The sequence below is a fragment of the Hemicordylus capensis genome, chromosome 1 (genome assembly GCF_027244095.1).
Source record: "Hemicordylus capensis ecotype Gifberg chromosome 1, rHemCap1.1.pri, whole genome shotgun sequence".
Classification (NCBI taxonomy): Eukaryota; Metazoa; Chordata; class Lepidosauria; order Squamata; family Cordylidae; genus Hemicordylus; species Hemicordylus capensis.
The window spans coordinates 197,003,911-197,028,404 of NC_069657.1; the positions used below are offsets into that span (position 1 = coordinate 197,003,911).

The window sequence follows — 24,494 nt, forward strand, 5'->3', positions numbered from 1 at the left end:
GACATTGGCAGTTCTCCAGATTTGGCAATGCATATAAAGGTTTGTTCCAACGTGAAAGGTTTGTTCCAACGTTTTCTTTGAACCTGGTGGCGTCAAGTAACTTCCCCCCAGTCCTTGAAACTACCTTGTTTACCTGGCAAAGGGGAACTTACCTTACCTGCAGCCTGCCAATGAATGCCCCCTGAGCGGAGGACTGGGCGGGCGCGGGGCTCGCCTCTGCCCTTCCGCCCGCTCGCGCCAGGACATTCCCCCCTCCACTCTTGGCCAAGTCACCACCTGTCCCCCTACGGGGGGAGGGCAACGCCCGCGCCCACGTGACCCTAACACGTTTGTCCAAGATGGCGGCGCCCAGGAGTGCTGTGGACGTGCTACTGCTGTTCAGAGGTAAGCAAAATCTCGGCGCTGAATGAGAGCCTGACTGGGCTCTCCGAGTATGCGGGAAGTGGAATACTTTCACCCTTTATCACGGAGGGGTTTGAGAAGAAGTGAAATTGTGTATGCGTCTCTCTTCTCCCTTCCTCAGAGAGGGAATGAGGAAAGCCGCATACGGCGGAAAGTTGCCTCCCACTTTGAATATCATAATGTGTAACTATGACGTACATGTATTTTGTTGTCTTTGCCTCACCGAAGCATTTGCCGTATTAGATAATGTCTTCAAAAAAGACTGTTTTGCTTTATTCACCCCGATATTAGTTCAGAGACTCCCGAGCTAGGGTTCCCAATTTCTCTTATTGAAGAAAAAATAAAATCCGCATTCTAGAACATCCCAAGAAAAGCAAGTGTAATGCACATCATTTTCTTCAAAGTATTAAAGCTATGAAGCATCCTTTAACAAAACAACTCTGGAAACAGTATCCTAAGTGTATCCATGTTGGCGAGTGTACGAGTTTGAGGAAATGATTTTATGTGGCTTAAGCATATTTCTTGTACTGTCACATAAACTGAACATGGAGGCTGTCCTGTTCCAGATCAGACCATTGGTCCATCTTGCCTTGTGCTTTCTACTCTGGCTTGCAGTAGCTTTCCAAACTGGACTTAAGGCAGATAATGTTGAGAATTGTGTACGAAATACTCTACTAAACTATTATTCCTACTGTTGGTTATTGTGCTAATACATATATTGTAGTTCATTGGTAAGAATCTATTGTTCTATTAGAGTTAAGTCCTATTAACACATCTTCAGCACATGTACAATCCATGTACAGTGTATGCACATACAGACATGTATACATGTATAGTTATGAACACATTATGTTCAACACAAGTAGTGCATTTATACATGCACCCTGCATTTGAGGAGACCTGTACTCTTAATGTACATATGTGCAGTCATTCATACAAATGCATATACATGTGGTATAGAAATCGAATGAATGTATGAATGTGTATTGTCACCTGTATGCACCTACAAGATAATGTCTGATTAGGGGTTTAGAGTTGAGAATTTGTGATGTTAATAGCATGGTGTAGTGGTTAGAGTGCTGGACTAGGACTGGGGAGACCCGAGTTCAAATCCCCATTCAGCCATGAAACTAGCAGGGTGACTCTGGGCCAGTCACTTCTCTCTCAGCCTAACCTACTTCACAGGGTTGTTGTGAGGAGAAACCTAAGTATGTAGTACACCGCTCTGGGCTCCTTGGAGGAAGAGTGGGATATAAATGTAATAATAATAATAATAATAATAATATAATAATAACAACTAGGCATGTGTACAAAATGTTTCGGGCAGGCGGAGGGGTGAAGAGTGATAGCTTTAAGGAGCAGGTATGCAGGTCCTGCTCAGCCACACCACCATTCCAGTTGGGGCGCTGTGCTGCTCAAAAGGCCATGCATAACTGCTTCTCTGTTTCCAGCAGCCTGTGCACAGCATTGGCACACACATGGTGTCCGTGCATGCCATGACTGGAACGGCAGTGGGGTGGCAGAGGAGCAGGTAAGGACCTGTATACCTGCTCCTTAAAGTGACCACTCAGAATCATTTAGGCTGCGGAAACTCGAATAGTTTCAGCACCTCTCAAAGGAGGCACTGAAATGTTTCGTACACATCCCAAAAAATAACTTTATGTTAAGCTGGAGATCAAAGTATTGCTGTAAATCAGGCATCCCCAAACCGGCCCTCCAGATGTTGCTGAACTACAACTTCCAGCAAACCCAGCCACAAAAAATTGTGTCTAGGGATGCTGGGAGTTGTAGTTCAGCAACATCTGGAGGGCCGCAGTTTGGGGATGCCTGCTGTAAATGGACAGCTCCCATTATGTATTCAGTCTTACAAGCCATTTTCATCTTGATGAACTAAACTAATGTGATTAAGGCTGCAATCCTAAACATACATACTAGGGAATAAACCTCACTGAACAAAACTTATTTTCAAATAAATATGCCTAGGATTGTTCTGTAAGGTAAAATGCTTTCCATGACTTTCATTATAGTACATTGAGGGATCACAATGGCAGCCCCATCTTCAGAGGTATTTGTCCTCAGCATCCAATTGGCTGGTTTTATAATGTACTGCTCGGTGGGCTGAAGGTGGCAATTTGGTGAGAGAAAATTTAATCAACAACATAGTTGCGCCAAAGTACTTGGAATTAAGTTTTCTATATATATGTTGGCTGATATTCAGAGAAAGGAAGTTCTGGTGCAGTGAGAAAGGCAGACTAACAGCACTTTCAGACTATGAATGCACTGGAGCACCAGGACAGGGTTTGACAACCTCACCTTCCCCAGGAAGCCTTCTGTGCTGCCTGAAAATATGTCTGCAAGGACTGAGCAACCCTCAGGGACATATTTTCTGATGGCACAGAGGACTTCAGGTCATAAAAGACCGCCCCTTCCCCTGTGCGCTGGTGCAGTTAGTCTGCTCCTCTTACTGCACTGGTGCTTCCATGCTTTGAATGCAAGCCACTATTACTGGTCCCAGTGTCAAAACAGGTTATTGTAATTTTGTCAGTGGATTAGACAGATTCATGGATGATGGGCCTATTAGCACGTTTTCAGGCTGTAAGCACTGGGAGCAGGAGGGAAGCAAAGGAGGGCCCTTTCCTTCATGCCTTGCTTGTGAGCTTCCTGGAGGCGTTTGGCTGGTTACAGTGGGAAACAACATACTAGATTTGATGGACCTTCAGTTTGAGTCCTTAGTCCTGCAGAGCTGCTCTTACATGTATGTAGTTACATTCATGTATTTTTGATCTAACTAGATTGTGAATGTGATATTAAGGCTTTAATCTTATGCATGCTTATTTGGGAATAAGTGCCATTGAATTCAAGGTGACTTACTACTTAGTTAGTTTGCACATGAATGGACTACATGGGAGATTTTAACATACCTTTCTGGGGTATAATCGTATACCCAACCTACATGGCCATTGAGTTTTTAAATTATATTTAGTGTACATTGCTTTTATTGAGACCTAAGTGTAGATGATGTTCCTATTATTTCCTGACATTTCTGAAAACTCAGGAGGAAAATTGATTATAATTCTCTTTTTTAAAGGTATCAACAAATAAAATATGAATAATGGTTATTTGGGAGTTTAGTTATAGATTAATCGTACACTAGGTAAATCAGGGGATAGTCCTTGGTGTAGTTCTGGCAAGATAGTTACCTATTTAATTAAGAGGATTTTTTTAAAGGTACTTGAAAAACTGTGGGTACTATACTGGTGGAATGCTGAAAATGTTAATTTAAGAATGCAAAGTGACAAGAAATGGATTCAAATGTCTCTTTGTGCAAACAAAAATATTTAGAATAATCTAAACATTCAAAAATAAGTGCCCATGAACAACCTCACCTTTAGGGAGTACTGAGCAAATGGAGAGCATGCTTCATCAACAATATAGCTATTCCCGCTGAAGCAATCTTTTGAGTGCTGTTTCTGTGCAAACCCCATTGAACATTTAAAGTTTTCTTACCTATTGCACTAAATTTTAAATACTATGGCCCTGATCTATACACCATTAGTCCCGTTTCATCTCATTGAAATAAATGGGTCTTAAGTTACAGTGCAATCCTATGCATTCTTACTATTGAGTTCAATGCAATTTACTCCCCAGTAAGCGTGCCTAGGTTTTCAGCTTTAGCTACAACTTATTTGTCCCTCTGATTGTAATGAGGCATTAAGAGCACAACAATCTTTCTCAGAACTGGGACTCATGTTTCAGGGTGAATTCAGACAGAAGCCAAGGAAGAAATGTCCTTTTTAGGACTTGCATTTTTCCTTTTAAAATTGGTGAGAGTTAAGCATAACTTTAAAGTAATACAGAGACCCTCTGCTTAAGCACTGATACAATCTTTCTACTTTGACATGATTGATTATACTATTGTAGTAGATTGTAAATGTTCTAATTATGCATTGGAACAGTTCTCAAGTATTAACAATAATTGCATCAGAGTGATACTTCTATTGCTAATAACAAAAATCAGGATAATGCCCTTTGAAAACCATCTCAAAGGGACATGAGAGACTGCAGTATCCTTATATGCACTGATTTACTGATTTTGAGAAGCTAAATCATTATGAAACAGGCGCTCTTCGCATTTTCTTGTAAGTGGCTCTCAATCTTGAGAAATATTCAGTCTCTGGATAAATGCTTGATTTTATATTTGAAATCAAAAAACAAATAGGAAGGCTATAATTTTTTTCTTATTTGTGACTTCTTGAACACAAGGGATCAGGATGTTGACCTATAAGAAAATAATCATGTTTACAAGTAGTCACTTTCTTAATAGATCACTTCTTGCCTCTGTATTTGTGCAATATAGTCTTTGCTACCACTCAAAAAGCAAAAAAGGTTCTTTAACATTGATTTACTGCAAATTATAAAGTAAGAGTTATATGACAGCAATCATATGTATTTTTGCTTACTGTATATATTTAACTAGTTGAGTGCCTATTTAATCTAGTTGTTCCACGTGCGTGGCACCCCTTACAATTAATAGACTATGAGACTGAACCTTATTTTAAGTGCTGCTTTATATATTCCAGTTTTGTTCATTTTACAGATTATTATATTTCCTATACCTTCCTACAGCTATCTGTAGAAAAGAAGTGTGCTTATAATAACATAGGATTAAGGATGTGCACAAATAAAAAATCATGACTCAATTCGAGTTTGAATCAAAATGTGCTGTTTTGATTCAAATATGACTCAAATCAGCCCTAAACAGGCTGGTTCAGTTTGGATTTGATTCCATTCAAATTAAATCCGAATTGATTCAGCCTGTGCACTGTATGGGGGAGGGAGGAGGAGAGCCTCTCATTTCAGGAATTTAAAAAAAGAGGTATTGGGCACCAGGAAATTAATTTTATTGTGCAGAGCCCACAGCAGGAGGGAGGCGGAGACCCACCCTGCTATCCCACTGTGGCCTGCCAGCCAATGTTTTTACAAACAAGAGGTGCAGAGGCACCTTTAAACTGTTCTTGCTCCTAGCGAGCAGTAAGTGCAGAGCTGGAAGCGGTGGGGAGGCAGAGACCTGAAGAGGCAGAGACCTGACCTGCCATTTCTCCCTGCAGCCAACCGGGCCGGCCTCTCACACCGAGCAAAGTCTTTAAATGGCTTCTTTGCATGTGCAGGGAGATCATTTAAAGGGATAGCCTGGTGTTCTTTTAGCTAGAATACCAGTGTTTTAGCAGAGCAGAGGGGAAACCAGGCTATCCTCTTCAATGGCCTCCCCGCATGTGCACAGAGGCAACCCAACCCACCTCTGAAGTGGATAGCCCAGTGTTTTTTAGCTGGAACACTGGTGTTTTAACGCAAAAACACTGGTGTTCTAGCTAAAAGAACATCAGGCTGTCCCTTTAAATGGCCTCCCCGTATGTGCACAGAGGCCATTTCAAGGCTTAGCCCGGTGTGAGCGGCTGGCTGCAGGGAGGGATGGCAGGTCAGATTGCCGCCTCCCCGCCACAGCCAGCTCTGCAGTTACTGCTCCTGCAAGGAGTGATTCAAAGGCACCTCCACACCTCTTGTTTGTAAGAGCAGCAGGCTGCAGAGAGATGGCAGGCCAGTTTGCCGCTCCTCACCCCACCTCACCCCCACTGCAGGGTTCTGCATAATAAAGGTAATTTCCAGGTATACTGGTACCTCCTTTAAAAAAATAAAAAGGCCGAAAGGAGATGCTCCCCTCCCCACCTCCCCCAATACTGTACAATTTGAATAGATTCAGATGGTCTCGATCCAAATCAGGCTGATTCGATTTGACTTTGAATCAGTCAAATTGGACAGGTTCAAGTCAAATAGGTTCAAATATGACTTGATTTGCACATCCTTACATATAATGCAGTGTGAGTACTTTTTGTGCCATGAGTACATATGCTGGGCCGCAGCTGCTGTTTATCTTCCCTGATGCACATACTTTAATAATAGTGAGCTGAATTTCATATGCATGCTGTTTCCTACAAGAATAGCTGTAGGAAGAAGAGACAAAGTATCAACACTGGCATACATTCCCACTGCATCCCAGGCAATTCTGCCACCACCACGAGTCATTACGTTGTACATTGACTACTCGCTCACTTTGGCTGAGTGTAGAAGGCAGCAATTAATGCATGATGATGGCACAAACGCTTTAATGACATCCTAGGAACATAGTCAGCTGCCATATACTGAGACAGACCATTGGTCCATCTAGCTCTTTATTGTCTGCACAGACTGGCAGTGGGTTCTCCAAGGTTGCAGGCAGGAATCTCTCTCAGCTCTACCTTGGAGATGCCAAGGAAGGAATCTGGAACTTTCTGCATGCAAGCCTGCAGATGCTCTTCCCAGAGTGCCCTTATCTCCTGAGGGGAATATCTTACAGCGCTCACACATGTAGTCTCCCATCAAATGCAAACAGGGCGGACCCTGCTTAGCAAATGGGACAAGTCATGCTTGCTACCACAAGACCAACTTTCCTCCAAGATGCCGAACATCATCCTGTCAGTCAACACTTCTTCCCCTACACAATGTGTAGGCACACTATCAGGAAGAATATGGCATCTCCCTTGTTGGAGAACTCCATGGCTCATAGGACATAAGAAGCTGCCTTATAATGGTCAATCTAGCTCAGTATTGTCTACACCAGTGTTTCTCAACGTTTTTGGAGTCATGAACCAGTAAATTCTTTGTGCTCAGTTTCCCGGACTAGCAATTAGTAAAGGGGTTGCCCCCACCCCCAGGCACCCCCCAAAACAATTTCAAGTGGTGGGGGGCACTGCCACTGGGAGCTCTCCAGAACTCATTTCTAGGCAGATAGCCCTTGCTGCTGGGATAACACTCATTAAGCTTCCTCGAAATGAACGTTATCCCAGCAGCAAGGGCTGCCTGCCTAGATATGAACTCGGGAGAGCTCCCAGTAGCGGTGGCCCCAACTGGCTTGAAATTGTTTTATGGGGGGATTAATTCCTCATAGACCAGCATGGAGCAGCACTAAACTCCACACAGACCGGCACCAGTCCACGGACCGGTGGTTGAGAAACACTGGTCTGCACTGACTGGCAGTGGCTCTGCAAGTTTTCTGGCAGGAGTCTTTCCCAGTCTTAGCTGGAGATGCCAGAGATTGAACCTGGGACCTTCTGCATACAAAGCATATATTCTACCCCTGAGCCATGCCCCATCCCATTTGGGGCCCAGCAAGTGGGAGAGCAACATCTGATGCTTGCAGCCACAAGCTCTTTAGGGGAGAGCCTCAGGCAGTGGTTCAAATCCCCTGGTAGCCCCAAAACAGCCAACAGGAAAGGAAAACTTTTGCTAGAGAAAATGCCAGAGCCAACAGGAAAGGAAGAACTGCCACTCCAGTTACCACATAGCTCAGGGGGCCTGCATGTGGAACTCATATTCTCTTGGCTTCCAGGAGAAGGGACCAATGATCCCACACAGGCAAGGTTCAGAATAGTGCCATATTTGTCTGAGAAGACAAGTGTTATTCCTCAGCCCTTTAGTTCTTTTTGTTCTCCCTGGCTATTAGGCATTTGTGTGCTTCCTTTATGCTAAGTGCCCAATTACCAAAGTCCTCACTTGAGAAACTTCACAGTTTGAAAGACATGGGGACAGTGATGTAGCTCTATGCTGTACATCTTGGTATCTCAGATCTGTATTCAACTGCTGGGTCTTGTATGGTCCTGGTGTTGTGCTGTGATTGGCTTATAAATTAGCTGGAATCCTGGGCTCCATTGTGACTGTGGGGATCAAACTTGGGGAGGAACGGGAGTCTACACTGTCTTCAGTGTAGTGTTTTAACTGATGCCACTTCTTTTGTCGGCACAGTGTTACACTGTCTCCAGAGTGAGAATTAACCCTGAGCGAGCATAGTTGTAAACCATGTTCACTGCTTATGGATACAATTATCAGACGGTCTAGAAATATGGTAAATAAATAGTTTCTGTACTAAACCCTACTCATTTGCCATGCCTTGGCTCCACCCACGTCCCTCTCTTGTGCCAGCAGTAGCATCAGGTGCAAGGATGTTGCTACACCAATGTAGATTCACTCTGGTGACATATTTGGGCTTGACCCAATGAGATCCTGTTCTTACCCGGAGGGTGTAACTTTGTGCTGTAATCATATCAGTTGCAATCTGTTGAGTGATTAAATCTATATACGTTTGCATATAGATAAAACAATAGTGTCTGATTTGCAGAATTTCTATTGGCACATATTTTTACATCAGGATAAATTTGTCCTCTTCAAAATGGTGCAATTTTCTGTGCTGCAATATGGAAATTGAAAGTACTGATGCATTGGGAAAAGAGGCAAAGAAGCAGACACACTGCATGATCCTAAATTGATTGCAATCAGTATTAAGGCTGTAATCCTCAGCATGTTCACGTACAAGTAAATATGTTTAGGAGTGATCTATCAGGCAATAAAAGTAGTTACTTGAAAGGAAGTCCTACTGACATCAGTGGTGCAGACTCAAGCTCTTGCGTAGTTGCGAAGGGCCTAATGTTGTGAAGATTTCCCTCACCACAAGATATTCTATGATGTCCCTTTCACTGTCCCATGATATCACTGCTATGGCTTAATTGCAAGGCTGAAAATGGAAGTTTCAGACCATCAGACAGATTGATAGGCACAGGTCATGAAGTCAATGGATTATGGTTGTGTTGCTCTGGTGAGGTTTCTGCCTTATTGTGGTTCATAAAGCAGTAGCAGAAATTAATTATACCTTATTTATACATCTTGATCTCAATAACTATATTAATCAAAATCAATATTCTACTGATATTGTGATTCATTTTCATTTCAAATTGGCTGTTAATTTTTGTGGGCATTGTGGCATTTTTTCACAGTTTTATTATCTTGACATATCAATTATAACTACTGACAAGAACTACCAATAAGCATGTCATTTCACCATAACAATACAAATTTCAGAAAAGAAGCAAGTGAAACTAGATTTGTGTATGCATCAATACTTCCTAGGAAAATCAAGATTATAATTTGAAACCAGTTTTAAACAGGAGGACATGTAAAATAAAACCAGTGTTGATATTGGTTGCGGAATTTCTACTTTCATTTTTTAAAGGGTCCAGGCTTCATGGTTGTGCAGATTTGAAAGCTTTGAGAAATGCTTGGTGAAATCCCAGAAGCCAGGGGGCTTACTGAATAAAGATGGGGACAGAGGGGAGGTATCAAGTGCTCAGCATAGCTCCTTGTCCGGTTAGAATAAATTATACAAAGAAATGAAACTTGCAGAGTAAATTGTGCAAACACACATATACTTAATTTACACAGTTTGCAATTTCTGCTGTTCTTGTTACATAATTTGTTATACTTGATGCAGAATGCTGATTTATTTAGCATGAATATACCCATCCCTTGTGCCTTTCTCACCCTCATCTTCATAAAACTGCTATTGTACAGATTAGCAGTGCTGTAATGAGACCACCTAATGGTGCAGCAGGGAAGTAACTTGCCTAGGGAGCATGAGGTTGCTGGTTCAAATCCCTGTTGATATGTTTCCCAGACTATAGGAAACATTTATATTGAGCAGCAGCAATATAGGGAGATGCTGAAAGGCATCCTCTCATACTGTGCGGGAGATGACAATGGTAAACCCCTCCTGTATTCTACCAAAGACTACCACAGGGCTCTGTGGCTCAGTGGCACATCCTTACCTTTAATGAGACCAAGAGGCAGGTACAGGGCAGCCTCAGTATTAGCAATGGCTGTGCCATTGTGGACACCCAAACACCTTGTTCAATGAACTTGTGTAGCAGCTCACAGGACAGGGTAGTAACAAACCTGTTTTTAAAACTGTGGTTGCTTGTAACCACAGAATCCTTGCTCTCTGTTTGTCCTAACTCTTCCATCTTCTTCTGACCACAACCCATCTGCTCCTTCTCTGCAGTTTTATCTCCTAGCCACTCTCGGATGATGTCTTCCTATGTCTCTGCCATCACTTCTTCAAATCCTTTCCTCTTCCCCTCTCCCATCACTCCTCTTCTCCAACTGTTTTCCCCTGCCCAATCTCTTAAGGTAGCTTCTTTCTCCCTGTCTGATTAAGTATACCTAGACTCCATTAATCCATAAGAAAGGAAAGTCTTGGGGGAAATGGGTTTTGTATTGGAAGGAAATAGACCCTTTTAATCTCAAAGGTAGAAATGTACTCTGTGTTGTTTTTTGTTAAATCATTTCTGAGCGTTTGTTTGCATGTGCATATGTGTGCGTGCGTGCATGCACACACATTTTAACAAACTGTTGTATAGTTTGCCATCTTTTAACCCTTGTGTTTGCATCTGTCAAAGGTGTATGTATCATATGTAAATTAGTCACAGTGTTCATCAACCAGATATGTAACATAAATATGTATTTATTTGTATGTAGTTTATTGCGTAAAACCGAGATGATGATTAGGTTCTTGCTGTAATTTTTCTTTTTCTTTCTTCTGATTGGCCCTTCTTCATGGGACCTAAAAATAACTTCTTCTCTAATCAACATTGATAGGAATTTCCAGGGTTTTTGTTGAAGTATTGGTGTAAGGCTTTAAAAAATAATAATCAGCTATTACATTACCATATGTGGACATGTAAGAACCATTTGCCTTTGGTCTGCGTAGTCTCTATCTTGCGGTTATTGCATGCTGCAGAAAGAAACCCTTTGGCTAAAGCGGTGTGTTAATTTCATTTTTTAGTCTTCAGTTACAAGCTTCTGGCAGGCTTTCTGACCACTACTGTTACCTGGTGGCGCCGATATTTCATCAGGTTTAGACAAGCAGACTACCTGGACCTAGGCCGAGATGAACTGTTGTAAGTGGTGAACCTGATCCCTTGTGTTAAGGAATCCAAGACTTATAGTACTGGGATTCCCAAGAGAGTTGAAAGAAAACTGTGTTCAAGGCTTAGCTCTTGTTTTCGCCATTCTCTTTGTGCTTGTTACATATAGCCTTATGAGGCTGAGCTATTGCACTTCATCTCGGTGAAGTCCCCTTTGCTCTCTATTGGTAACTGAAGTCGAATGAATACAAGTCATTAAAAGATGCACAATGTCTTGATGGATGTTTACAGGTGATCTGACAACTGTGACTAAAGAAAATGCAGCTTATTTACAGCACTATTTATATAGTGCTGTATAAACACTAATAACTAATTATTTTATACCAGTACTTAGATGAACAGAACGCATCTAGTTCCAGCAGTCTGAGTAACTTTTGCTCTCTTTACAGTCTGATTTTTCTGATCTGCTGCATTCTTGAGTTAAGGACAATTCCAGCAGCCAATGTCAATGTGCACCCTTCATTCGTTCCAGTGGAGCTTATATGGTGGGGTTCTTGAAAGCTCAGCTGAACTGAATATATAACAATGATGCTCAGACCTCAGAACAGTAGGGCATATGCTAGTAATCTCCAAACCTGATTACTGAAATGTGCTCTATGTGGGGTTGCTTTTGTATATCTCCGGAAACTGCAACTGGTGCAAAATGCAGAAGCCACGTTGGTCTCTGGGTCATCTCAAACAGACCACATTACACCTATTTTAAAGAACTACACTGGCTATCAGTATGTTTCTGGGGGAAAATACAAAGTGCTGGTTATAACCTATAAAGCCCTAAACAGCTTAGGCCCAGGGTATTTAAGAGAACACTCTTTGTTATGAGCCCCACCACCTATTGAGATAATCTGTGGAGGTCTATTTGCAGTTGCCACATCTCATCTGATGGGCTACTCAGGGACAGGCCTTCTCCATTGCTACTCCAAGGCTTTACAATGCACTCTCTGCTGAAATAAGAGCCTCCCCATCTTTGACAGCTTTTAAAAGGGTTGTTGAAACACATTTGTTCATCCAGGCTTTTAATTAGATTTCTAGAATCCATCATTGTTTTTCAATAGTTTAAATGTTTTAATTCTGTTTTAATCTGTGTTGTTTTATTGTAAACCAGACATAAATATGCTAAATAAATACATACGTGCATTGATGGTTTTGTGCATAATATAAGAGGTCACAAGTATATTCTGGTGCACAATAACATTCTAAATATTTCAAAAGTACGTTTATTATCACCTGCATTTATACTCTGCTTTTTTCTTTCTGTCTGTCTCTCTCTTTTTTAAGCCTGGATAGAACTGTACTTATAATGAACCATAATCCATAAATGGAACCCATAAATCATAACTGGAACTAGAGGTGACATTGCTGAGAGCAAATGAGCAATGCCACCTCTAGACACACTTGAGAAAGGTGCCAAGTGGTATGGTTCCTATAGGTTCATCCAAGTGCAGCTCTATTCAGCTTCACAAAGCAGTGGTAGAATGCATGCTGGACCTTTTGCTGATTTGAAATGGTTCTAAACTTTGAAATGGTTCTAAACTAAATACAATTGAGCTCCTTTTCTTTTATTAGTTTAATATTTTAAATTTGTTTTCACATGCTTTGCTTTCAGTTTGATATTTGATCTGTGATCATTGATCTGGACAAAATGTAAAAGTGAAAAACAGAAACTCAGTGCAGGAAACAAGTTAATGAAAATGTTTCTTACAAAGGAAGCTGCCCTTTATCGAGTCATACACTTGGTCCACTAGCTCAATGTTGTCTACACTGACTGGCAGTGCTCTCCAAGGTTTTAGGCAAGTCTTTCCAGCTCTACCTGGAGATGTCGTGGATTGAATCTGGGGCCTTCTGCATGGAAAACAGATGCTCTACCTCTGTGCTATGGCCCTACCCTCATTTTAATAATCCCCGTGCATTTCAAGGTAAAAGCTTTTCTTCATGGGATGAAGTAAAGAAAATTACCAGGGATAACTCAAAAATGGTGAAGGAACTGTAGCCTCCTGCAACCAGCTTGACTGGTACTGGACAAAATCTGGCAAAAGCCACTGGAATATATTTCAGTGGAATATATTTCAGTTCAGACCAGTACTACTTGAAAAGTAAATGTGAAAACAATTACTTCCCACTTCCAGTCTTCAGAGAGAGAATGAAAAAAGTGGCTCAAACCACCAAGAAGAAGTAGAAGAACCCACTGGAAGATGTTTCACCCACTGCTGCATTCTTTTCATCATGTTAAAAGTCTAGCTACCATGAATAAAGGGTTGATGTCAGTGAAGCACGGCAATGCCCCTGCTTAGCCACAGAAAAAACATAGGTGCCTACATACCTCCAGAATAGATATTTTTCCTCTGGTGGTAGGAGATCCTCAGGAATGGTTAGGAACTGAGCATGCTCGAGACAGAACTGGACCATGTGGTTCTTGTGGGTGTAGCTAGCTCCCCAGTTCCAGTTCTGTCTCGCTCAGGACTAGACGTTTTGTGAGAGAGCTCCTGTACTCTACATTCTGGAATTTTGCTTTCTGGTCTGTGGCTATTGCCTTTAATTCTGTGAACTGCCTTTCTGTGACTTCTGTATTTAGTGTGTGCGAGGGGGGGATGAGAGCTCGAGCTCCATTCGGCTTCATAACAAAACTTTCAAAAACTTACTTTTCCTTGAAATTCGGACTCAATTGGTTACTCAAAAGTTTTTTCGCTTTGATTTTATATCGCTTACGTTAGTCCTTATGGACATTTCGCATGCTGAGGAGCTGTTACAGGGCTCAATGTCGGAAGCTTCTGTATTGCCGCAGCACCTGGGCAATACGTGGGGAAATCACTCCGCCCCAACAGTTTCTCCCGCCGCCATTGTCTCTCCCCAGCTCTCTGATACCGCAGCGGTGGTGGCGCTCGCGGCGGAACCCTCTTCGTCCGGGCTATTGCTTTTAAAAGCTTTTTAAAAATCTAAGCATTTGGGAGATCAAACTGCAAAAAAGAAACGAAAGCGCAAAGAATCCCTCATCAAAGCAGAGGGACACAAGTGGCTAAGTGAAAGATTGTTGATTCAGGCGGTGTGCCGCCGATCGAAATCCAAAGCGCAGACAAATGGCGCGAAGAATAAAGAGGGGCATAAAAAGCAATCGGCAAGTAAATTGGGCGGCCGGTGCCCGGTGGGCAACCTTCCGGTGACTGACCCTTTGCCCCAAGAGAGTCTACTAGGGGCTGTTCCACGAGCTACTTCACCTCCTGGGAGCACTGCACAGGAGAACTTGCACAGAGCAGATCCTTCTGCAAATTCCCCTGTAAAACAAGATCTGTTCTCTCCTAGAGCCACACAGTGGTTAAGGGAATTTTTAAGGCGGGAAATTCTGCAGGTGCCCCCTGTAGCTGCATTTCCGTTAACATGGTTGCAAATGGACCCTGTTCCCTCTGACAGGCTCCCTCTTGTCACAGTTGCTCCAGACCCAAGTCAAGGAAGCAAAACCAGTCACAGGCGGACATCCAACAGGAGAGGTTCAGACAGACTTTTATCTTCCTCTCATGATTCTAGCCCCAGGCGTAGGGACATTCCCCTATCTGAGTGGGGCAATTTCATACCCAGACCTTTAACACAGAGACCTAAGAGAAAGGTTGGTTCCTTCCATACCCTCCCTCCCCCACCTGCACCTCCTCTCATACCCACCCTTCCTTCCTTATTACCCGACCGGTCCACACACACACACCCCGGTTCACACACACTCCTCCTCTGATGGGGGATCGCCACATTCTCAGCCTGGGGAACCCTCTGCTCCCATCGATTCAGATAAGGAGGAAGGGGAGCTTTCGAATGAAGAGGTTGCTCCGCCTATTCCTAATTCGGCCAGGCTGTTTTCCTCTGCAGATTTCGAGATCCTGCTAGCAAAGGCAAAGCGGACAATTAATGATATCACTCCGCCTGAACCGGAGGGAATGGCTTCCAAACTAGACCAGCAGCTTTTTCCCCGCTTCTGAACCAGTGAGTCCAGTAGTTCCATTTCCTCCAAGAGTCGTGTGTGCGGAGTGGCATCGACCAACCGCGACTAAACCCATAGGTAACATTCCCAAGAGACATTACTTGTTACCTATGGACGTTACTAAGCTCCTGGCCACCCCGAAAGTGGATCCACCTGTGGTCCAACTGGTCTCGGATACTGCAATTCAATCTGAGGGACAAGAACAATTGAAGTCCCAGGAGGACCGTCGCTGTGATTCTCTCCTTAAGAAAGTACACAACACCTCCTCCTTCTCTATAAAGATCTCAGCGACCAATTCCATCTTCGCCAGAGCATCCTTACTTTGGGCCAAGGAGCTTGTCCAGATGGTTCCTCCTGAATTGCCCAAACTTCGACAGGGCATTAATAAACTAGCCAAAGTGGCTGCTCTAATGGCTGATGCCAGTCTGGATAACATTCAACAATCCTCTAGGGCTATGGTTGCAGGGGTGGCGTTGCGTAGGTCCCTCTGGCTTAAGGCCTGGAATGTGGATTACAAATCAAAGTTAGCCTTAACTTCTGCACCCTTTCCGGGGGGGGAGGGGGAACAGGTTTTAGACCCGGTTCTTGTGGAATCTAAGGATAAGAAGAAAGTTATGCCCTACTCACACGGGGGTTTTCATGGTTCCTTTCGTAATTCTGCAAGATCCTTTCACCTGTATAGGCAATCCTTTAACCAGCCATACTCTTCTGGTTATAGTCAGAACTATCATTCACGAGAGTCACGATTCACCCCTCACAGAGGCGCCTTCCGACCACAATGGAGGCAACAATTCAGAGGCAATCACAAAGGATATTCCCACAAGCAATTCAGTTCATTTGCCAACCAAAAGAAGCAATGACGCCACTCCGGGAGGCGGCCGACTATCGGACCACTTTATCACCTGGATGTCCTCAACTTCCAACACCTGGGTGTTAGACGTAGTGTCCGATGGTTACTACATCGAACTTTCATCCAAACCCCACGACTGATTCATCCCCACACCAAAATCTTCAAATCCCATCAAACACATACGGATGCATCAAGCAGTCCAGCATCTACTTCAGATGCGGGCAATCGAAACGGTTCCAGATACCCAATGTTTTCTAGGCACCTACTCCATTCTGTTCCTTGTTCCAAAGAAAGACAGAACCTGGAGGGCCATACTAGATCTGAAGGCATTCAATCATTTCGTTCAGAAAAGGACATTTCGAATGGAATCCTTACACACCATAAAGGAGACCATTCAGTCAGGGGATTTTCTAGCCTCGATAGACCTTTCAGAGGCTTACCTGCATATTCCCATCAGAAAGGGTTCCCGCAGACACCCACGCTTCGCCTACGACGGGGACCATTACCAGTATCGCGCGCTCCCCTTCGGCCTCTCATCCACCCCCCAGGTGTTCACCAAGGTGATGGTAGCCCTGGTGTCCCACCTCCGCCTCCAGGGCATACACATTCACCCGTATTTGGATGACCTTTTGGTCAGAGCTCGCACTTGGGAATAAGCCACCAAGGATGTCCACATCACCCTACAAGCACTTGTGGATCATGGCTTCGTAGTAAATCATCCCAAGAGCCACCTCAAGCCCACTCAGAAACTGGTTCATCTAGGGGCTCTTTTCGTCACAAACCAGGGGACAGTATCTCTGCCACCGGAACGCCAACTGAAAGTTGCCCAACAACTACGCCCGCTCCTCTCCAAGACTTCGGAGGACGTTATGATTCTGTCCAAAGCATTGGGGTCCATGATTGCCTGTCTCCTCTGCACTCCATGGGCCAGATGGCACTCGCACTCCCTACAATGGTTGCTCCTCCCTTGGCAGGACCAAATCATGGCTTGCTCCAGGAAGTCAATCAGGATCACTCGACAGGTCCGGGAATCCCTACATTGGTGGTTGTCCCCAGCCCTCAATCAGGGCCATCCCTTGGAGGAACCTCCGCGAGTGATAGTAACCACGGACGCCAGTCTATCGGGGTGGGGAGCCCACTGTCGGTCACAAGTCACACAAGGTTCCTGGTCTCGGGAGGAGAAGGGATGACCCATCAACTGGCTAGAACTCAGGGCAGCCCGTCTGGCCCTTATCAGCTTTCAGCAGTTCCTTCGTCATTGACACGTCCTGATCAGAACGGACAACGTAACAGTGAAGGCCCACATCAACCACCAGGGGGGCACCAAATCGAAGATATTGATGGAGATCTTGATATTGAGTCAGATCTTCTCTTCAGCTGGGCAGAGGACAATCTCCTCTGTCAAATCATTTTGTCAAATGACTCAGATCTTGGGCCATCCACAGGTGGATCTGTTCGCCTCTGCACAAAACCATCAGCTTCCCCGTTTTTATTCAAGATACCAATCCACACAGGCGGAAGCGATGGACGCACTTCACTCCCCATGGCCAAAAGCACTTCTCTACACCTTTCCTCCAGTTCCCAACATCATGAAAGTAATCAAGAAGATGATCCTAGAGAGGGCCGAGCTTATTCTCATAGCTCCTCACTGGCCTCGCCGTCCTTGGTTTTCCAGTCTCCTCGAGTTGGCAGTCAGATCCCCTTGGCACCAACCAATACGACAAGACCTCCTGGTTCAAGGACTAATATTTCACCCGGAGCCACAGTGGCTACAACTCTCCGCTTGGAGGTTGAGCGCGTGTCCTTAGTGGCTAGTGGATACTCCTCATCAGTACAAAATACCATACTAGCTGCTAGAAGGGACTCCACAAACCGTATATATCAAACTACATGGTCCGCTTTTTTAAACTGGGCCCGTACACACCACATTGACCCAGTTTTGGCAGGTGTCCCTGAGGTTCTGAGTTTTCTACAATCAGGTTTAGACAAACAGCTCCGTCCTGCCACCTTACAGCGACAGGTCTCAGCCCTTGCATCGATTCTCAAACTCTCCTCAGGCTCGCAGCCATCGCTCCATCCCCATATTTCACGGTTCCTTCGTGGCGCTACCAACCTGGCACCTCCACCCGTCAAGCGTTTTCCTACCTGGAATCTTAACAGAGTGCTTAACGCTTTGACCAAAGCACCGTTTGAACCCATTTCATCTATACCACTGAAGATTTTGTCATACAAGGTACTCTTTCTTGTGTCAATCACATCCGTGAGGCGGGTATCCGAACTGGGTGTTCTGTCTTCGAGAAAAGAATTCTGCACTTTTCAATCAGATGCAGTGTTGTTACGTGTGGACCCAACCTTTCTTCCGAAAGTTAATTCCCAGTTTCATAGATCCCAAATCATCGTTTTACCTTCCTTTTGTCCCCTCCCTGTTCACCCAACAGAGAAGTTATGGCACAAGTTGGATGTGCGTAGAGCACTATGTGTTTATCTTAGAAGGACGAAGCCATCAGAAAACCGGATGCTCTATTCGTTTCATTCCATACTCCCACCTTGGGAACCAAGGTTTCAAAGGCGACATTGTCAAACTGGATTAGGTCTTGTATTCTCCTGGCATATTCTGCTCTCAATCGGTCACCACCGGGGGGAATACTGGCTCACTCTACCAGAAGCGCAGCCGCATCGGCGGCTTTCTCAGCACATGTTCCTCTGTCTGAAATATGTAGAGCAGCTACCTGGGCATCCACAACACAATTTATCCGGCATTATAAAATATCGAACTTTTCCGAGCAGCAGGCAGCCTTCGGTCGCACGGTGCTGCAACAAGTTCTGTAATTGCATCCTTCCCTCCCAGGGACCGGTGTCTTTAGCTTGGGCACATCCCTTCCTGAGGATCTCCTACCACCAGAGGAAAAAGGAACATTGGCCTTACCGTGAAGGGTTCTTTTTCCTGGTGGTAGGAGATCCTCAGCCCTTCCCGGATGCTCTTAACTAAGGGTTATTTGGGTGGGTGGGGAGGATCCCAGCTACATTTTAAGCTGGGATATCAGGTATAGAGCCAGCTCTCAAGGGCACTGAGATTAGACCAAGTTATTCAATTTCCCTAATTAATTCGAGTTTCGTTTTGTCTATTTTGCTCTCTGCTCTGTATTCTGCTATCTGTTTCTGTATCTATTCCTTCACACTCAGTACAGACCTCTTACGTGCAGTACAGCTCTCTCCACGGGTCAGACGCTCCTCGCTCAACAATCCTGGAACTGGGGAGCTAGCTACGCCCACAAGAATCACATGGTCCAGTTCTGTCTCGAGCATGCTCAGTTCCTAACCCTTCCTGAGGATCTCCTACCACCAGGAAAAAGAACCCTTCACAGTAAGGCCAATGTTCCTTTTTAATTAGATGTTTTAATAGATGTTTTAGAAGTACTTTATGCTTCTCTTTGTCTTTTCACTTCTCTGCTTACCCTTATCAAAGAGTGGGAAGTTACCAGCTGTAGTGATCATAACAACATGTGGCTCTGAGAAGAAGTCACTTCTTCTGAAAGAAGAAGTCACTTCTCTCTCAGCCTAACCTACTTCACAGGGTTGTTGTGAGGAGAAAGTATTCTTTCTCCTCACTAAGTATGTAGTACACTGCTCTGGGCTCCTTGGAGGAAGAGTGGGATATGAAATGTAAAATAATTATTAATAATAAAAATAAAATAAAATAAAATAATAATAATAAGAAGAAGAAGAAGAAGAAGAAGAAGGATCAGGCCCAGAAAGCAGGGTTTTAAACATTATTCTTGTCACACACTGGCCTCAGATCAGTCTCCAACCGCCTCCCTTCCTCTGATCCTGTTCATAGGCTGTGGAAGTGGCCTCAGAAGTGCTGGTGAGGGGGTTAATTGTCACCCTATTCCTCCACCAGTTGTCAGGGAGAGGGGTAAGACTGCTCCTCACCGGGAGACTCTAGGTCCAAATCACTCCCATCTCTCCTGATCTCCTCACCCCTGACCTTCCAAGCCTTAAATAAAGCCCTGCAAACAAGGCAATCCCAACCACCCTCTCCCGACTCCGTCCTCTCCAATGTAGCTGCCTGCATCCTCCCTCCTTCAGCTGTTGCTTGTCTTGCCAGCTGTTGAGGCCCTGCCTTTTCCTCTTTGCCACCAGGAGGCAACCTGTTGGGCCATGCGGGCCCATCCATGGTCTGTGGGTTCCTGGGTGTCCTGGCTTTCCTTGGCAACCGTGTGAAGTCCCAGCTGGCTTTGCCTGTACCCAGGAGCTATATTGCCTCCATCTTCTTGGCTCCCCAACCAGGTGAATACTCAGGGGAGGGGGGTCCCACAGCCGACATGAAGGCCCAACTATTATTGTGATTTTTATGTTATTATAGTTCAGCCACATGTCAGTATATACTGCTCTAGTACCACTTTTCTCCTCCTTATGCTTGCTCAGCTGAATATTGAAGACATCTTGCCATTTCCAGATATAAGTGGGTGATAGTTCCATCTTGCCCAACATTCCCTTCTTTATAAAACAATTGTATGCTTTATTTTAACTAAGCATCCTACCTGAATGATGCACTATTATTAACACTATTCTGTTACCATTACCTGGATCATATGGGCTAATATATGAATACTATTGGGTGCAATTCATAAATTTTGCTGAGATGGATGGGGTTTGGGGGGCTTGTATGAGGAAATGATAAAGCCCCCCAAACCCCATCCATCTCAGCAAAATTTATGCAGAAGAATGTTGGGGTGAATTGTGCCCTTTGGATCTGGAGGATACTGTAATAGGGTTAGACTAAACGTCAGCTAGGTTCCCTTCATGGTCATAATCCAGAAGGCTACATGGTGAACTCTGTATGCACACAGGGCTTCTGCATCATTCCTCCCTCCCTTGCCCTAATGGGAACTCTTATTTGATATTTGACTACAGTAGCTGTTTTAAATTTGGAAGTTTCAAAAGTGAATTCTGGTACAGCATGAAGCGCTTCTTTTGGGGCAATGACATGGGTCTATGGACTGATCCTATGCAAAATATTTGGTGAGCTTAATTCCATTGAAATCAGTTGGCTTAAGTATGCCAGCCCCTAATAGGAGTGCACTGTAAATCTCCAGTTCTTAGAACTGGGTTCTTCTTCTCTTCTTCTCTTTTCAGAAAGAGCCAGTGTGGTGTTGTGTTTTGAATGTTGTGCTGGGACTGAGGAGAACTTTGTTCATATCCCCATTCAGCCATTTAACTCACTGGGTGATCTCTCTGGCTAGTCTACTATCTCTTAGCCCAACCTTCCACATAATGCATCTTGTGAGGTTGTGTGCTACCTTGAGCTCCTTGAAGGAAGAATGGGAGGAGTCGGAGTCATACATGTGACTCCTCCACCATTGCCTGGAGGTGGTAATGAGCTGGATGTGGACCAATAAATTGAAACTGAATCCAGATAAGTCAGAGGTGCTGTGTGTCAGGGGCTCTTGAGTCCATGAAGTGAGGAGATGTTCTGTTCTTGAGGGAGTGGTAGTACCCCAGAAGGAACAGATGTGTAGCTTGGGGGTACTCTTGGTTTTGTTGCTCTTGCTGATGGCCCAGGTGGCAGCGGTGGCCAGGAGTGCCTATTTTCAACTTAGGCTTGTCCACCAGCTACGGCCCTTTCTGAATAGAGATAGCCTGGCCACAGTGATCCATGCTCTGCTAACTTCCAGACTGGACTGTTGTACTGCGCTTTATGTGGGGCTGCCCATGAAGACAGTTCGGAGGCTTCAACTAGTGCAGAATGCAGCAGCAAGAATTCTGGTGGGCACTTCTAGCCAGATGCACATCACACATTTAAAGGAACTGCACTGGTTTTGCCACCGAGTCCCATGCAAGGTTTTAACACTGACTTATAAAGCCCTGAACAACCTGGGCCCCAAATACCTGAAGGAACGCCTTCTCCCATAGTAGACCTGCCCATCAGTTAAGATCTGTAGAAGAGGCCCTCTTGGTAGTGCCACCATTGTCCGCAGTTAACGGGGTAGGGGCAGTGAGGGGGCTTTCTCTGTGGTGGCCCCGAGGCTGTGGAATGTACCTCCCCTCTGAGGTGCACCAAGCTCTGACATTGTGTATATTCAGGAGAATGGTGAAGATGCACCTCTTTACCCTAGTCTTTGACTAGAGATGCAGTGGTTCTTCCCCTCTCAGCCATTGTATTTTTTACTGTATTTTTTAATTTTTTGATGCTGAATTTTAATTATGTTTTTATATTGGTTTTATTGTAACCTGCCCTGAGACCTTTGGGTATAGGGCGGGCTAGAAATGTAAGTAAGTAAATAAATAAATGTGTGAGAACTGTAAATTTAAATTCCTTTGTAAACCTTTTGTTAAAAATCAGTTTATAAATGTTTGAAATAAATAAATGCAAACATTTGAGACCAGAAACCCTGGCTTCTGCTCCTGAAATGTATGCAGTGTGCTATGAGATAAGCCACTTAACCTAGGGCAACAAAAAAGAGGTAACCCACTTCTCTGGCAGGTTCACTAGATTGCATTTGTAAAGCTCTTTGAAGATCAAAAGTGCTAAAAAATGCTAAATAGTTTGTTTTTTATGTTGCCCTTGAGCAGCTTAACAGGTGCTGCATTTCTTTTCAGTATTAAATATTCACAGTATTTTATAAATGCCAGAAATAAGAACCACACTAAATAAAGTCAAAGACAGATGTTGGGAAAAAAAATAAACAACTGGTAGAGGAAACTGTCTGAAGCACTATTGTCCTTACTAAGAACAGGAATGCTTGCCCCGGAGCAAGGACCTTCTGTTCCAGACTAATATCCATAGCTGTGGGTATTAGCCTCTATATTTTGTCTTACCTGTGATAAATATATAAACTTAAAATATGATTGAAGAATTTTACCTAGTTTATAGAAACCATATTATCTAGATCTATACATCATGTACACCTGCCTCTCTGTTTCTTTTATTGCCACATTTTTGCGGAAACTATTTGCTATTGCTACCTAATGGCACAGACGGAAATGCTTGACTAACAAGCAGAAGTTTGCTGGTTCAAATCCCCGCAGGTAAACACCTATATCGGGCAGCAGTGATATAGGAAGATGATGAAAGGCATCATCTCATTCTGTGTGGGAGAAGGCAATGGTAAACCCTTCCTGTCTTCTACCAAAAGAAAACCACAGGGCTCTGTGGGCGCCAGGAGTCAAAATCGACTTGATGGCACACTTTACCTTTACCTGACTTGCTATTGCAGAATAGAAAGCACTAGGGCACAGCAAACTGGATCAGGCTGAGTTTAAGTTGTAGTGGATCCAGGCAAGTTTCCATAAAAATGCTGACTGAATCTCTGAAAGTTCTGTTCACTGTAGGCACTTTTCACCTTCACTCTCAGGCTTCTCCATTTAAAAGACTTATCTTCCAAATTATTGTTTACATGAGTAGTTTATATAGCCTGAATTGAAAAGAGGACCCCCATTATTCCCAGTCCAATATATGTGAATAAATTGAATTTTCATAAGTGGCATTTAGTCTCTACATCTCAAACTAAACTTAATAGGAACAAAACTATGCACGAGTTAGGAAAATATATTTTTATATTTTATATTGAGAGAATGCAAGAAGGCAGTGCTTAACTAATCATTCTAATATGAAAGCTATATGCTAATTAGAAGCCAGTTTCCATTACCCTTGGCTTAAAAAAACACACAACTAAACTAACTTAAGCATGGACTGAAACACTAACTTGGAAGTATCACTTACCAGACTTGGCTGTTATTTAATGAAGACCTCTTGTGTGAGAACTTCTAGTTACTTTGATATTATGTCTCTTGGGATTGAGGACTGGGATTGGGCAGTTAAATTCATATGACTGACTGTCTAAATATACTGTTGATAAATTTAAATCATTTTTATTCTTGATAATTTATACTAAACATTTGTCTGGATTCTTGCCATAAATAGCATTAATATGACGTACCTTATCTGATATCATAAATGTTTGACACCAGTATTTCAATGCTCAGCCTAAGAGTCAGTTTCACTGTTGTATTTTCTAATCTGTGTTGGAGAGAGGGTGTATTTGCATGTGTGGTTTTGAATAGTAGTGCTTAAACTGTGGGAATAGTAATACCATAGTTAACGTTTTGAGACAGATGCTTGTGTTAAAGGCAAGATCATCTACTTTGCTAAAATTTGTAGTGCAGGCAGACTTTGAAAGTGTTTTACAAAAGCTACCACACTTGAATCAATATTACTGAAAAGGTAAAATTTGTGTCCCATTGATACATGTTTCAACTCATAATTTGTTCCTCTTAACTTTTAGTATTTATTATTAATAATGTAGCAGGGCAGCTTCAGCTGTAGCTCAGTGCCCACGTATCCAATGCAGCCTGCATAAATCATGGTTTTATTTAGGATTTTTCTGGCTCCCCTTTTGGAGAGTATGCAGAGAACCGCTCCAGATTATGGAAC

At 43.6% G+C, this 24,494-nt stretch overlaps 1 protein-coding gene across 6 annotated transcripts in view; it reads left to right on the forward strand.

Annotated features, from left to right (window-relative positions):
• Nucleotides 1-263: 263 nt before the first annotated feature.
• Nucleotides 264-24,494, forward strand: part of METAP1D (methionyl aminopeptidase type 1D, mitochondrial) — a 127,907-nt gene continuing 103,676 nt past the window's right edge. For 4 of the 6 annotated variants that reach the window (XM_053266190.1, XM_053266199.1, XM_053266224.1 and 1 more), the window contains exon 1: nucleotides 270-384. In XM_053266190.1, the coding sequence (XP_053122165.1) occupies nucleotides 339-384 (46 nt within the window). In that variant the 5' untranslated portion in view covers nucleotides 270-338. Of the gene's footprint in view, nucleotides 385-24,494 lie in introns of all 6 variants that reach the window. The other 2 variants (XM_053266243.1, XM_053266233.1) reach the window with 1 other exon arrangement.